Consider the following 14,804-nt stretch of genomic DNA (forward strand, 5'->3'; position numbering starts at 1 on the left):
GGGGAAATCAAGCAAATGACAGGTGGAAAGGTAGTTTTCTCGTCCCTGGGACAGTACTCACAGGTTAGTCCAACCATCTTGAGTACTGAAATGAACAATGTGTTTTACGGCCAGTGATGGTAATGGCAGCAACCCTTCATACCTTTATCCTCCAGAGAGTCTTAAAACTCCAGGAAGTCAGATACAGGTCTATAGGTCAAAATCCAACTGCCACCTGAAAGTGCTCATGGGGAACCCCAACACCTCACCATAACTGGCAGTGGGAATCAGCCCCCTCTCCCTCTGACACATGCAAATTTGGAAGCTGCCCTCCAGTAGTAACAGAGGCAACCTCACTGAAGGACTCAGCCACCAAAGACGTTCTCCAAAGGCTGATGTCCTTTTAAAAGGTGAACAGGCTCTCAGCTCTGAGCAGAGCAGTAAGCCCAAGGTGACTATCTTTTTTTTCAGTCTGCTTCAGACTCCACAGGTTTTAAAAATTTCTTAAGGAACTATGGGGTCACAAAGAGTTGGACACGACTGAGCGACTGAACTGAACTGACTGAACACCAGTTACAGTATTTGAATCAAGACATCAGAAAGGTAAATATCTTCTGTGTACTATGGCATCCCTCCCCCATGTTTTCAGTCCGACACGGGTTTGCGGGACTGTTAATTTCCTTCGGTTTTATGTTTCTGCTGAGATTATAAGCAAATCCTGAAAGTTGAAAGAGATCACAATATGATACCACTGTGCTGTGCTAAGTCACTTCAGTTGTGTCTGACTCCTTGGGACCCCATGGACTGTAGCCCACCAGGCTCTTCTGTCCATGACATTCTCTAGGCAAGAATACTGGAGTGGGTTGCCATCCCCTCCTCCAGGGGATCCTCCTGACCCAGCGTCTCTTATGCCTCCTGCATTGGCAGGCGGGTTTGTTACCACTAGTGCCACGCGGGAAGCCCTAAATGATACCACTGCTATCCCTCTTTCTGAGAAAACAAAGCAGATCTGGTAGATAGCCCTAGTGCCCACCAGTACTTCCAGCTTCAGTCTCATCAGAGGACAAGAGTTTCCTGCTCTAGGTTGGTGGTTATGCCTGTGTGTCTCTTCAAGCCAGAAACACTGAAGAGCCAGGGTGCAATTCTCCAGGCTCCCAGCCCTGCCACAGCAACGGTAGAAGCACATGTCAAGAAAGGAGTGCCCTGAGATGCTGCACTGCCACAATGGACACTGGCTGTCCTGGACTCTCAGTGCTCTTCCCACAAGCAAACAGGAAGCTTCTCTTAGGTTGCTGCTGCTGCTGCTGCTGCTAAGTCACTTCAGTCATGTCCGACTCTGTGCGACCTCATAGACGGCAGCCCACCAGGCTCCCCCATCCCTGGGATTCTCCAGGCAAGAACCCTGGAGTGGGTTGCCATTTCCTTCTCCAGTGCACGAAAGTGAAAAAGTGAAAGTGAAGTCGCTAATGGCGTGTCCGACTCTTAGCGACCCCATGGACTGCAGCCTACCAGGCTCCTCCGTCCATGGGATTTTCCAGGCAAGAGTACTAGAGTGGGGTGCCATTGCCTTCTCCCTCTCTTAGGTTAACCACTGAGATTTAGCTGCTGTGCTTTTTTTTTTTTTTAACTGCAGTATAATTTAGACTAACCCAACTAATAACATACAAAGTTCTTATCTTGAATGTTTTATTTCGGTCACATCTTACACCCGAAATGAGTAAAAGGAAGTGAGTACAATCAAACAAAGATGAAGTTGAAACATTCAATCTGAATGCATGCATGCTTCGGCTTAAGTGGTGGGGTGGGAGAGGAAGAGTTACTACAAAATATCTAAGATCATTCATTTAGTTAGAACGTCTTGCCCTTCTTCCATATTTTAGGTTCTGGCAAGAACATCTTCCCTTCACATCTCTTTGAACAGATGATGTCTCATGGACTATCCAAATGGATGCCGCAGGGACTATCCAAATGCCAATAAAAGTTTGAGACAAAATATCACTAAAAAAAATAGAAAGGTACCTTCAAAGCAAAATATTTGGCAAGACATGCTAACTCTATTTTAATGTGTTTTTAGATGATGTCATTTGTCTATCTGATTGAGACACAATTTTATGAACATTTGTGGTTCAGTCACTAAGTCGTGTCCAACTCTTTGTAACCCCATGGACTGCAGCACACCAGGCTTCCCTGTGCTTCACTGTCTCCTGGAGTTTGCTCAAACTCATGTCCATTGAGTCAGTGATGCCAACCAGCCATCTCATCCTCTGTAGCCCCCTCTCCTCTTGCCCTCAATCCTTCCAGCATCAGGGTCTTTTCCAATGAGTCAGTTCATCACGTGGCCAAAGTACTGGAGCTTCAGCTTCAGCATCAGTCTTTCCAGTGAATATTCAGGTTGATTTCCTATAGGACTGACTAGTTTGATCTCCTCACTGTCCAGGGGACTCTCAACAGTCTTCTCCAGTATCACAATTAGAAAGCATTGATTCTTTGGTGCTCAGCCTTCTTTATGGTCCAACTCTCACATCTCACAACTCACTCATCACATGAACACTTCAACTCTTTCTAAAAGTTCCTAGAAGTAATACCACAAATCAGTGTCATCCAAACATCTGGTGAGCATCTACTGACTGTCAGCAGTGCAGTAACTGCACATAGCGAGTGTGCATGGAGCATGAAGACAGGTCCCTAACTAAAGATGGGGCACCATGGGCTCCCTTGAGGAGCGGTTTCCAGAGCCTGAGTCAAGATTAAAACTGAGTATTTCTAAAGAGACGCCAATTCTTAAGGAATAACTGGATAGAGTATACTACCCTGGAGAGAGAAAAAAAAAAAATCACTCAAGTTCCAATCTGAAAACAAGACCAAAGAATGACCTCTGAGCCCCATGGGCTATACTCTCTTTTAATGAGAAAAGTCACCAGTTCAGACATCATTGTAGCCCAGTGAATATATGTAGGAACACGTGGGTTGAGTGACGGATCTGCCACCAACCTACAGTTCAACTCCAGACAAGTCACAGCCTCATTGAGCAATCTCAAATTTCTCATCAGTTAATGTCCTTTGACAAACAGTCCCTCCCAAAAAACAGATACCACATTTGGTTGTTCTTCACTGGCCTGCTGATTTTTTAAAAGTTATTTTTATGTATTCATTTGGCTACATGTAATCTTAACTGTAGCAGAATCATCAGTCTTCGCTGCATGTGGGATGCAAACTCTTAGTTGTGGCACAGGGGTCTAGTTCCCTGGCCAGGGATCGAACCCCAGTCCTCTGCTTTGGGAGCATGGAAACTTAGCCTCTGGACCACCAGGAAGTCCCTGGCCTGCTTTATATTAGCACGGACTTTAAAACACTTTCAGTCTTTAAAACACTTCCCAGTCTCCAAATTAACATTCCAAAAAGGGAATGCTAAATATCAAATTTCAGCAAAAGAAAAGTTTAGATTTCCACTTTGTCTATTAGTAAATCAAGGCCTCTCAGATGGAGAACTGCTCCAGAAATGAAGAAAAGGACATAATGGGCCAAGAGGAGACCCGTATGCTTGCAGGAGAGGGTTCACATTAAAGACAGGGTGAGTAAGCTCAATGAAGTCCATATTACCTTCGTGGGAATGTGCTTAGCACGTAGTCCACGTCCAGGGCATATTTGCTGAATGACAGACAGAGGCCCTGAGTGTTACCGTAACTTAAAACTTTATCCTGAAAGTAAATGGGACAAATCTAAGATTCCTGAGGAGGTGATGAGGAGATGAAAGCTTTAGTTTTCAGAAGACCCATCTGGTGGCAATAGCAGCAGGAGTCTCATAGACAGTATTTGCACATTAAAAGGTATAAACTTTTTATAGCTCACAATTCTCACAGTAGGAAAGCAACAGTTTATAACTATTAAGGAAATCTGGAGTTAACTTTTTAAGTTCCAGGGCATGTCAGCTTTCCCACATAATTCTATTACCCATTTTTCTTTCTGTTAATTTCTGAATTTCCTTTTTAAAAGTGCAAGAGGCCATGATTCCCTCGAGATTTAGCTGGAGGGCGAATGAACAGATGCCAAATGCGCTGAGGTTCTTACAGTTCCCTAACACTGACCTGGGGCAAAGGTTTCTGAGTTTGCATTAAGTCTAAGGAAAGCTAAAGGTGTTTTTCTAACAGTAAATAGTTGACAGTGTTGAAACTGACCCAGCTCAGTGAATCCTGAAAGCATGGGTTGCTTCCAGGACTGGAAATGAAATGTATTATCTTTCTGTAAGTGGTGATTCATGGCATAACCTTAATAGCTTTTCTCCAGTGATGACACATTGGGAATAGAAACACTACTAAAAGAATATTATTAGCATCCATAAAATGCATAATTCATTTAAATCAAATTCTGCAAGACAACATTAACTTGATGTGACAGGAATGCAAATTCTTTAATTTATTTCTTTAAAACCTTTTTATTTTCTACAGGGGACTGGACTCCCTGGTGGCTCAGGTGGCAAAGAATCTGCCTGCAATGCAGGCAACCTAAGTTCAATCTGTGGGTCGGGAAGACTACCTGGAGAAGGGAATGGCAACCCACTCTGGTATTCTTGGCTTGAGAATTCCATAGACAGAGGAGCCTGTCAAGCTACAGTCCATGGGGTCTCAAAGAGCTGGACAACTGAACAGCTACACTTTTTCATAGCCGATTAATGATGTTGTAATAGTTCCAGGTAAAAAAGTGAAGGGACTCAGACGTACATATACATGTACCCAAGAATACAAATTCTTGATTCCTGTTATGTTCTTCAATATGCAAAGTCTTCTCTAGTCCTTCCTTACTTGTTCCAGAACATAGAAATTCATTTATTTAAACAGTCCTAAACAAACAGTGAATTTCTCAATGACCACAGTGTTGTGAAAGTGAAAAGCATTCTAAATAAAAAGATATATTTGGAAAAATATGCTGTAGTTAAACACTGTTTTAAATCATTTTTTGCAAGGCATTTTTTTTTTTGGTTGAAAGTCATCTTGGCATAATATAAGCCAAAAAGTACCTGAGAAGTCCAGAAAGAAATTAATCTGAAGATAATTATTATTCAGTGCTCAAAGGTCGTCGGGGCTCTGTTTTGAAAGGGCAGAACTATCTAGGAGCGCTAACCACTGGGGAATTCAGCTGCAGAAATCACTCTCCACATGCAAATATGTCTCTGAAGGGGTTTTTTAGAATAATGCAACATACCCTATTTGGAATCTTTGTATTTGCATATAACCACATGCCAAAACCCCTAGGAAATTATCTACATTCTTGCAAAGTTTGTTTTGAGATAACAAAATGGGAAAAGGAAAAGATGTCTTTTTTCTTTTTTCCCACTAGCACACAAACAAATTGGAGAAGGAAATGGCAACCCACTCCAGTATTCTTGCCTGGAGGATCCCATGGATGGAAGAGCCTGGTGGGCTACAGTCCACGGAGTCTCAAAGAGTCGGACACGACTGAGCGAATAGTCTAGTCTAGTCTAGTCTAGTCTAGCACACAAACAAGTTAGGCAAAAAAAAAAAAAACAACTTTAAGATTGAAATGATATTTTTAATTCCTCCCAAAAGCAAAACAAAACTCAAAAGCATTAAGTGAGCTTGACTCCCCTTACCAGACCATAGCATTAACACCCACTAACTCATACATTTTACAAGAAACAATACTTGTCCATACTTAAGCTTATGTGTACTTTTTATTTCCTACCTGAGTAGGACTCATATTTCATAAATGGGAAGGCCTATGCATGAGGGATCCTTCCATCTGTCCTGATCTCTCAATCCCTGACCCAGGGAAGGATCTAACATTAATGACTTTGGGGAGATAACTGAAGAACATTTCACCTTCAACAGCAGTTTCTGTCTGGAACTCAGAAGCTGTATCCTTCCACACTCAGGTAATGATCAGTACAATTTTCCTATACTTCCTTCTTGTTAAAATTTATAGATCTATATTGGTCTGTTGTCTACGTTAAACTGGAAAATCCTTACAAGCAGGGACCATGACATTGTATCTAGTATAATGCTTTGTTTAAGATTCTGCCCAACAAGGTTTTCGATGTTTAACAGACATTCTTTAATTCATTCAATCAACAGATATTTACTGAAATGTCTTCTCTATACCAGGTACAATATTAGATGCTCGAGAAGTAAGCAGGAAACAAAGCAAACAAAAAATCCCTGCCCTCATAAAGCTTATTCCTAGATGGACAATAAACAAAGAAATATATGTATGTATATGCATATATATAAAGTATACAAGTAATGATAAGTGATATAGAGAAAAACAGCACTTTCACTTTTCAGTTTCATGCATTGGAGAAGGAAATGGCAACCCACTCCAGTGTCCTTGCCTGGAGAGTTCCAGGGATGGGGGAGCCTGTTGGGCTGCCGTCTATGAGGTCGCACAGAGTCGGACACGACTGAAGTGACTTAGCAAAGGAGCATAAAGGAGCATGTATGAATTTTAAAAGCATAGTCAGGGTACATAATAGTTCATCAAAATCCATGAAGGATGTGAAGAAGGAAGACTCAAGGTTACCTATAGGAAAAAAATTCCTTGAATGTCCATGGAGGCCAATTAATTTGGAGTTGAGCAGTTAAGAAGAAGGAAATGAGAAAAGCAATGTAGGGCTTTGGTGTTTACTGTGAGATGGGACTTCCCAGGTGGCACTAGTGGTAAAGAACTTGCCTGCCAATGGAGGAGACATTTGAGATGTGGATTCAGTCTCTGGGTTGGGAAGATCCCCTGGAGGAGGGCATGGCAACCCACTCCAGTATTCTTGCCTGGAAAATCCCATGGACAGGGAAGCCTAGCAGGCTACAGTCCATAGGGTCACACAGAGTTGGACACCACTAAAGCAACTTAGCATGCAGGCATGCTAAGGGAAGCTTAGCATGAGATGGGAAGCTACTGGAAGGTTTTTAATAGGATAATGGCTCCTGCAGGAGCCATAGGATATGCAGGTTTGATCCCTGGGCCAGGAAGATCCCCTGGAGGAGGGCATGGCAACCCACTCCAGTATTCTTGCCTGGAAAATTCCATGGACTGAGGAGCCTGGTGGGCTACAGTCCATAGGGTCATAAAAAAGTCAGTCATGGCTGAAGTGACTTAGCGCACGCACACACACACACATAAGACAGTTCACATGTTTAACAGGCTTACTGGCTGCCGTGTTGAAAAAAAACTCAAGGGGCTTCCCTGGTGGCACAGTGGATAAGAATCCACCTGCCAAGGCAGGGGACTTTGATCCTGCCGATGCAGGTTTGATCCCTGATCTGGAAAGATTCCACATACCTTGGAGCAGCTAAGCCCACATGCCACAACTACTGAAGCCTATGTTCTACAGTCCATGAGCTGCAACTACTGAGCTTGCAAGCTGCAATGACTGAAGCCCAGGCACCTAGAACCTGTGCTCTGCAACAAAAGAAGCCACTGCAATGAGAAGCTGGAGCACCACAGCCAAGAGCAGTTCCCACTTGCCGCAACTCTAGAAACGTAGCACAGCCAAAAATAGGTAAATAATTAACTGATTTTTAAAAAGAAATAAAGAAAGGAACTCGAGGTGAGGCAGGGTGACTGACTAGGAGCCCAATTAGGAAACTGCTGAATTATCCAGGTGAGATCTGATGGTGGTTTGGCCCAGGATGGCTGTGGTGGCAGAGATAATAAGAAGTGGTCAGATAATTAGATAGATTCTGAAGGCAGAGTCAATGGCATTTACTGAGAGACAGGAAGTGGTTTGTGAGAGAAAGCAAGAAGTCACAGGAGACTAAACTTCTGGCCAGAACAAATGAAGGATGCGGTTGCCATTGAGACGGGGAAAAACTCTGAAGGGGCGGAACACTTCTGGACTGTTGTGGTGAAGACTGTCAAGTAGGCAAGTAGATGGATGGTGCTGATGTTTAAGACAGGGACCCGGGCAAGAGATCTGGGAGCTATCAGCACATAGATGGTACTGACAAAGACAGTGGGTAGGATAGATAAACAACAGAGAAGAGGCCCATGGACTGATCCCAGTGGTATCCTAAGAGATCAGGACAGAGCATACAAGGTAAGAAGACAAGGAAGAGAGTGCAGTGTTCTAGAAGCAAAGCTTTCGAGAGCAAGGAGTGATCAAATGTGTCAAGTAAGACAAACACTGAGAACTGACTGTTGGATTTAGGCACAGTGACCTTGGACAAGGGGAACGTCAATGGAGCAGTGGGGCAGTGGGGAGCAGACCTGACTGGAGCAGGTTTAAGGGAGGATGGAGAAACTGGAGTATAAAGCGCCCTTTTGAGGAATTTTACATAAAGGGGAACGGAGAAAGAGGTAGCAACTTAAAAGTCTGATCTAGACAGAACACTGTAAGATGTGAGAAATGACATAGTGGGCAAAGAACATGGGTTCTACTCCACCTTCAGGGAGGGGAAGCTTAACTCTCTATTTCTTAAGTTGGGCCCCACAGTGACTTCCTTCCAAAGAGCATAACATGGAACGGGGGTGGGGCAGGGTGGTTTCACAGTGTCGAAACCTGACAGACTCTACTCCAGCCATGGTTAACATCCACAGGGATCAGTCCTGTAAACAGTGTGCTCCCCTGATATGATGTAATAAAAAGGGCACTCTATCTCTTGTGGTCCCCGAAATCCACAATCTCAGTCTAGTCATGAGAACAGTATCAGACAAATCTTAGTTGAGGGACATTCTTCAAAACAGTAGACCAGTCCTGATCAGTAGTGACCAGTACTCCTCAAAACTGTCAAGGTCATCAAAAACTAGAAAAGTCAGAAAAATTATCACTGCCAAAAGCCTCCAAAGGATACACGATAACCAAATGAAATGTGATATACTGGGTGGGATTCTGGAAAACAGAAGAGACTTTAGGTAAAAACGAAGGAAATCTGAATAAAGTATGAATGCAATTTAATAATAGTGTATCAACAGTGGAACAAATGTACCATACTAATGTCAGATGCTAGTAACAGGGGAAACTGGGTGCAGAGTATATGGGAAGGACAGAATATATGAGGACTCTTTGTGCTATCTTCTAAATTTTTCTGTAAACTCAAAATTGCTCTAAGCAATAAAGTCTATTTAAAATTAAATAAAAACAACATAAACTCTGGAATCTGACCATCTGGTTAGAATCCTAGTCTGCAACTCATTAGACTATGATTTGAGGTACATGCTAAGTCGTTTCAGTCATGTCTGACTCTTTGCGGATGGCATGGACTATTGCCCACCAGGGTCCTCTGTCCATGAGATTTTCTAGGCAAGAATACTGGAGTGGGTTGCTGTTTCCTTCTCCAGGGGATCTTCCGAACCCAGGGATTGAACTCGTGTCTCCTACATCTTTTGCATTGGCAGGAGGGTTCTTTACCATTAGCGCCACCTGGGAAATCCCTGATTTGAGGTAAATTACCTAAATTCTCTGAGTCAGTTTTCCTGTCTATAAAATGGAAATAGGACGAGTACCTGGATGATACCTCTCAGATATGAGTAACTGAGAGCTTTTGTGATAAATAATGAAATAATCAGGGACAGTGCTTAGCACAGTCTCTGGCAAATAGTAAGCACTCAATAGGGGCTTCCCAGGTGGCTCAGCGGAAAAGAATTCCTGAGTCAGGAAGTGCCTCTAGGGTAGGCAATGGCAACCCACTCCTAGTATTCTTGCCTGGAAAAATCCCATTGACAGAGGAGCATGGCAGGCTATAGTCCACGGCGTCGCAGAGAGTCCAACATGACTGAGTAGTCGACTGAATATGCGTGCACAAGCACTCAATAGATGGGGGCAACTATTAGCATCATATTATTGCTTTAAATCTTAACTAACTATTCAAATGCACATTTAATGTGATTTTACAGTTAATTTGTTTTAAACAGATTAATAATAATTTCTAAGGGAATTTTCTTTCCTTTGTTGAGAGGAAGAAAGTTGAATATAACCTATTACATAGTATCTGTAAGAAAGAAGGGTTTCTCTCATTGTACCATAAGTGTTGAGAGGTTTTACAAAGTAAGCTGCTCCAAACAATTTAAACACTAGTTCCATGTAATGTAATGAAATCAGTTGTCACCAGAGGCTCTGCATATATGTTATGATGTCTTTGAGTAGTATATGATAAATGGCATTTTTCTTTTCATTTTCTAAATTGGGTTCCTACTTTCATTACAAAGCCATAACATCATCAGCATCAACCAGAATAAATTATCTTGTGATTACACTATTTTAATAACAATGAAGTAAAAGTGATTTAAAGATTAATGTGTAGGATGTGTTTAAAAATGGAAAGAATTAAGTGGAGTAGTGAAAGACTACAGTAAAATAACTGCTATATTAAGATACTGTTAAAGAAGAGAATTTGGCCTAAGCAAATGACTCCCAAACCAGACTGTGCATCAGATTCACCCTGGGGCTTGGCAGAAAACGGAAAGAAGCTGGACCTATGCAGGGGTGGAACCTGGGCATCTGCAGCTTTGAAAGACTTTGCAAGTGATTCCCATTTGTCAACGTCCAGCCTACCTTGTCAGTAAACACTGATCATATCATATAGGCCACCATAAGATCGGCCTTTGTTGGAACTGCCTTTGTAAATACAGCTTGATATTCACCATCATCAACAAACATGATCAGTTCCAGTGAGAACCAACACTTAGTTCAGTTAATCTTCCCTTTTGCTTTTCTCTTCTCTTGCCTATCACTATTACCGTTGTTTTCTATATGGGATTTGGGACCCTCTGCATCCTCAGGCTTTCAGCTGTCCTGAGCATAAAAGATACTGTCTCCTCAGGGCTTCCCTGGAGGCTCGGTGGTAGAGAATCTGCCTGCAGATGCAGGAGACACGGGTTCAATCCCTTATCCAGGAGCGTGGGAGCCACAACTAGTGAGCCACGCGTGGCACCTACTGAAGCCCACGATCTGTTGAGCCTGCGATCTGCAGCAAGAGCAGCCAGCACACCACACCTAGAGAGTAGCCCCTACTCGCCGCAACTAGAGAAAAGCCTGGCAGCCACGAAGACTCTGCACAGCCAAAAATAAATTAATAAATAAATTAAATTATATATATAACAGAAACCATCTCCTTGAGTCAGTCCTCCGACATTCTCCCCTCTGCCCTCCAAAGTCAAGTCTCCCCTCCCTGCAGCTCTCTCCTTACTTCTTACTTTCACTGTGCCAGTGGGGAAACTTGGTCTATTTATTGAACACGGGCAGTTGCCCTCGACAGCCAGGAACCAATCCAGCCTTCCTTTTCTGCTGAGCCAACAATTCATGAAGTACCTGGTCCATGCCTGGTCTCATTTCAGAATATGGTCCAGGCAGTCAGGGGCCCAGGCCCCTGCACAATGAATTATAGCTTTAACAGTTTACAGTCTCCCCCTAGGAGAGAACAAATTTACAAAGGAACAATGGTTAGGCTACCTATAAAACAGAACCCTGACCTACAACGTGCATCAGCTAGCCCAGGAAGCCAGTGATCTATCTAGAGTAACCAGTCTGGGAGGTCAAACTACTATCAGTAGCAACTAGTCCAGGAAACCAAACAATAACCCCTATAGCAATTGGCCCCAAATGGCCAGGGCTTCATTAATAGCTGACAGCTTTCCTAATTTTTGCCCCTAATTCCAACTTACAGTCAACTGGCGAAAGCCAAATATGTACCCTTATCACACATAATGTCCCACTTCTAGTGGCCTATGTGCAGCTTCCCCATACCAACAGCCTCCATTCGGGGCATACCTGAAGCCTTCTCTTTTGGAGCTATAGTTTTTCCACTTCTCTGCTTGCCTTTGCCTCGGTCAAATGCAAGCGATGGGGGCTGACTCCCTTGCTTTGAATAAATAGCCTTTGCTTGTTCTCATTTGGGTGGTCTTCATTTATTTCCACTACTAGGAAAATAGGGCTATGTGTTTGAAATGGCTCACCGAGTGGTTTTTTCACGGCAGAAGTGGCTGTACTTTAGGGAGGCTGTGAGATGCAGCTGAAAGAACACAGTAATATTTGTGACCCTGAGGAAGTCATAGAGGGAAGTTGTAGGTTATCAAACTCCAAGGTCTACATGTCTTATTTCTTTTAAATTTCAAATAGACCTTATTGTTTAGAACAGTTTTAAATTTACAGAAAAATTCAGAAGAGAGTGTAAAGAGTCCTCATACACTTATCCTTTCTGTATAGTCTGCTTCAAATTCTTGCTCTGCACTTTCTGGCTTTGGACTTTTTACTTTGTTGGCTTGGACTAGTTACTTAACCAACTTGCACCAGTTTCCTCAGTTGTTCAAACACTGATGATGATAGCACCGGCCTGACAGGGATACTGGAAGAGTTTATGAGACAACCCAGATAATGAATGAATATCTGAGTTTCATGAGGAGGGAGAGAAAGAGAGAGGGGAGTGGGAGAAACAAGATTCAGCAACATGGAGCTGAACTTCCTGAAAAGGAGCAGTGGCCTGGGGCTGAGTACTAACTGCCTCTTTTAGATGAGACATGTTCTTCCCTTGGGTTTCAAGTGGGTCTACACCAACCCACTTCCCTCATTTATGATACCTGCTCAGCTCTAACATTCTTTAACCATGGACTGAACTAAAGACATTTTTCTCTTCCGAATTTGGTAACTTCAGGAAACCAAGGGATGCAAAAACTGCCATGCCATCATCCATTTCAAAAAGATACGGTGTGGGAGGGATCTTAACTCTCAAATGCATACTGGAAATGTCCACGGTCTCCAGAAATCAGAGTTTTCTGATTTTTTACTGCAGGGCTATAATATAAAATTATAGAGCTTATAATACCTAGAAAATCTTTATACAACTAGAAACTCAATAATGCCACATTTCATAAAGTGTGACCATATTATTCATCAACAACCAATTAAACTTTTTTCCTCCTTTGTTTTCTGCTATTTGGGGTAAGAACAATAGATAGCTATGTCAAAGAATTAAGGCTATACTGTTTTGACATATTTGTGTTTATTTTCAACTAACATTAAATGTGACATCATGCAATATCAAATCGAACCATAAACGCAGGCATTGACAGATTTTTGTCTGAATTATTTCTGTTGATCACACTCAACGCATGGCCATAGGCCATGGCTTAACTTTCCGAAGTCTGAATAAAATGGAGTCTTGGAGGCAACTTACTAAATTCAAGAACCATTCTCTAACCTAAACCTTCATTCCACCAGATTGGGTAAATAAGCAAGGTATATTTAATTAAGAACGCTGGAAGCCACGTTAGTTACAAATAATTTTTTACTCTAGCATTTCACCTGAAATGTAATTAAGGGGAGTGCATCGAAAACACTACTTGATAAATATTTTAAAGGTATAAACACATCTTCATACGAAAATTACACTCTGGTGGTCCCTTTACAATGACAAGAGACATTTCACAGGCGTGTCTTTTTAAAATATTCCGAACCAGGCAAGACAGGAATCGTGGCGAAACGTTAGATGGTTTTACGCGGGTGGCTGGTTTCCCCCACGGGCTCCGCTCATTTAATCTCACCCCAAGTTTTTGTGACGAAGGGGGAGCTCTGGGGTGGGTCTCGGGGGTATCCGCGTCCTTCCCAGGGCGAATGAGGAAAGGGCATGTCCGCAACAGAGCCTGGGAGGCCTCGCGGTCCCTGAGCACCCAGGGCCGGCCCGCTGCGCGGGCAGCCCGTCTGACCGAGCGCGCGCCGCCGCGCCGCCGCCGCCCCGCCGCCCCGCCGCCGCCCCGCCGCCGCGCCGCCGCCCCGCCGCCCCGCCGCCCCCGCCGCGCTCACCGAGGCCGCGCCAGCCGAGCGCGCCGTCGCAGCTGTCCAGGACCGCGCAGAACTCGCCCAGCAGCGCTGGCGGCAGGTCGAAGAGCAGAGTGTGCGACGAGAGCGCCCTGCGGGTCCCACCGCGCCCCGCCGCCCCCGCCGTCCAGGCCATGGCTGCGCTGCGGGGGACCAGGGACCGCGCCTGGGAGGGATGCGGAGCCCAGGGCTCTCCGCGGCCGCGCGGAGCCGTTGCACAACCGCGGAAATCCTGCTAGCACGACGACGGCCGAGGAGGCCGCCCGCCTGGAGCCCGGGCCGCGCCGAGGGCGGGCCCCCCGTGACGCACTGCGCGGCTCCCCGGAGAGGCCCCAGCGGCCGCCCGGTCTGGTGCGCCGCGGCTCACCAGGTCCCAGCTTCTCCCTTGCTGGTTGGCTTTCGGTTCCTCCGGCTTTGAGACGAGACTGAAGAGGCCAAGAAAAGAGGGAGGGGTGAGAAAGACCAGAAGCGCAGAACTGATGGAGAGTCCGCCATCCCCTCGACCTGGCCTGGATGGATGGGAGATGATCTGTACTGACTTTTTACAAAGTTATATCTTTTGATCCTCTTCTTTGAGGAAACACCTGGAAAAACCCACAAAAATTGAAAGTGGAAAATAATCACTCATAGCCCCACTCCGCTGAGGACAACCAACCTCTCTAAACGTTTGGCACATTTTCCTCCGACCTTTTACCCAAGTTAGATAAATGGGCATGTCTGAAATGATTATTGGAAAAGACGGACCTGCATACAGACAACAGAAAAACAAGAGAGAGAACGAAGTGGGATGAAATTGTGGCCGTCTTCTTCATGAAGTTGTCCATTCTCCAAACTATTTGGTTTTACTACAGTCTTTTGTCCATGGATTTTCCTGATGAAATATTGTTCGATCACTTTTTCCTTCCTCAAAATGCTTCGCAGAATTTTCCTGTAGCTTTCAACAAGGAGTTTAAGTAAAATCACACTTTGGTCTGAAGTCTTCTACCATTTTTGCTATAATATCCCACCGCAGGCATGATATGAATGCTGTGCTTAGTCGCTCAGTCGTGTCCCACTGTTTGCGACC

General features: G+C 44.2%; 1 protein-coding gene across 1 annotated transcript in view; it reads right to left on the reverse strand.

Moving 5' to 3' along the window:
• IRAK3 (interleukin 1 receptor associated kinase 3) overlaps positions 1-13,874 on the reverse strand; it is a 55,326-nt gene extending 41,452 nt beyond the window's left edge. The window contains exon 1 of the mRNA XM_052640998.1: positions 13,724-13,874. Within this exon, the coding sequence (XP_052496958.1) occupies positions 13,724-13,874 (151 nt within the window). The remainder of the gene's footprint in view (positions 1-13,723) is intronic.
• Positions 13,875-14,804: the final 930 nt, after the last annotated feature.

Source organism: Budorcas taxicolor, chromosome 5 (genome assembly GCF_023091745.1).
Source record: "Budorcas taxicolor isolate Tak-1 chromosome 5, Takin1.1, whole genome shotgun sequence".
Classification (NCBI taxonomy): Eukaryota; Metazoa; Chordata; class Mammalia; order Artiodactyla; family Bovidae; genus Budorcas; species Budorcas taxicolor.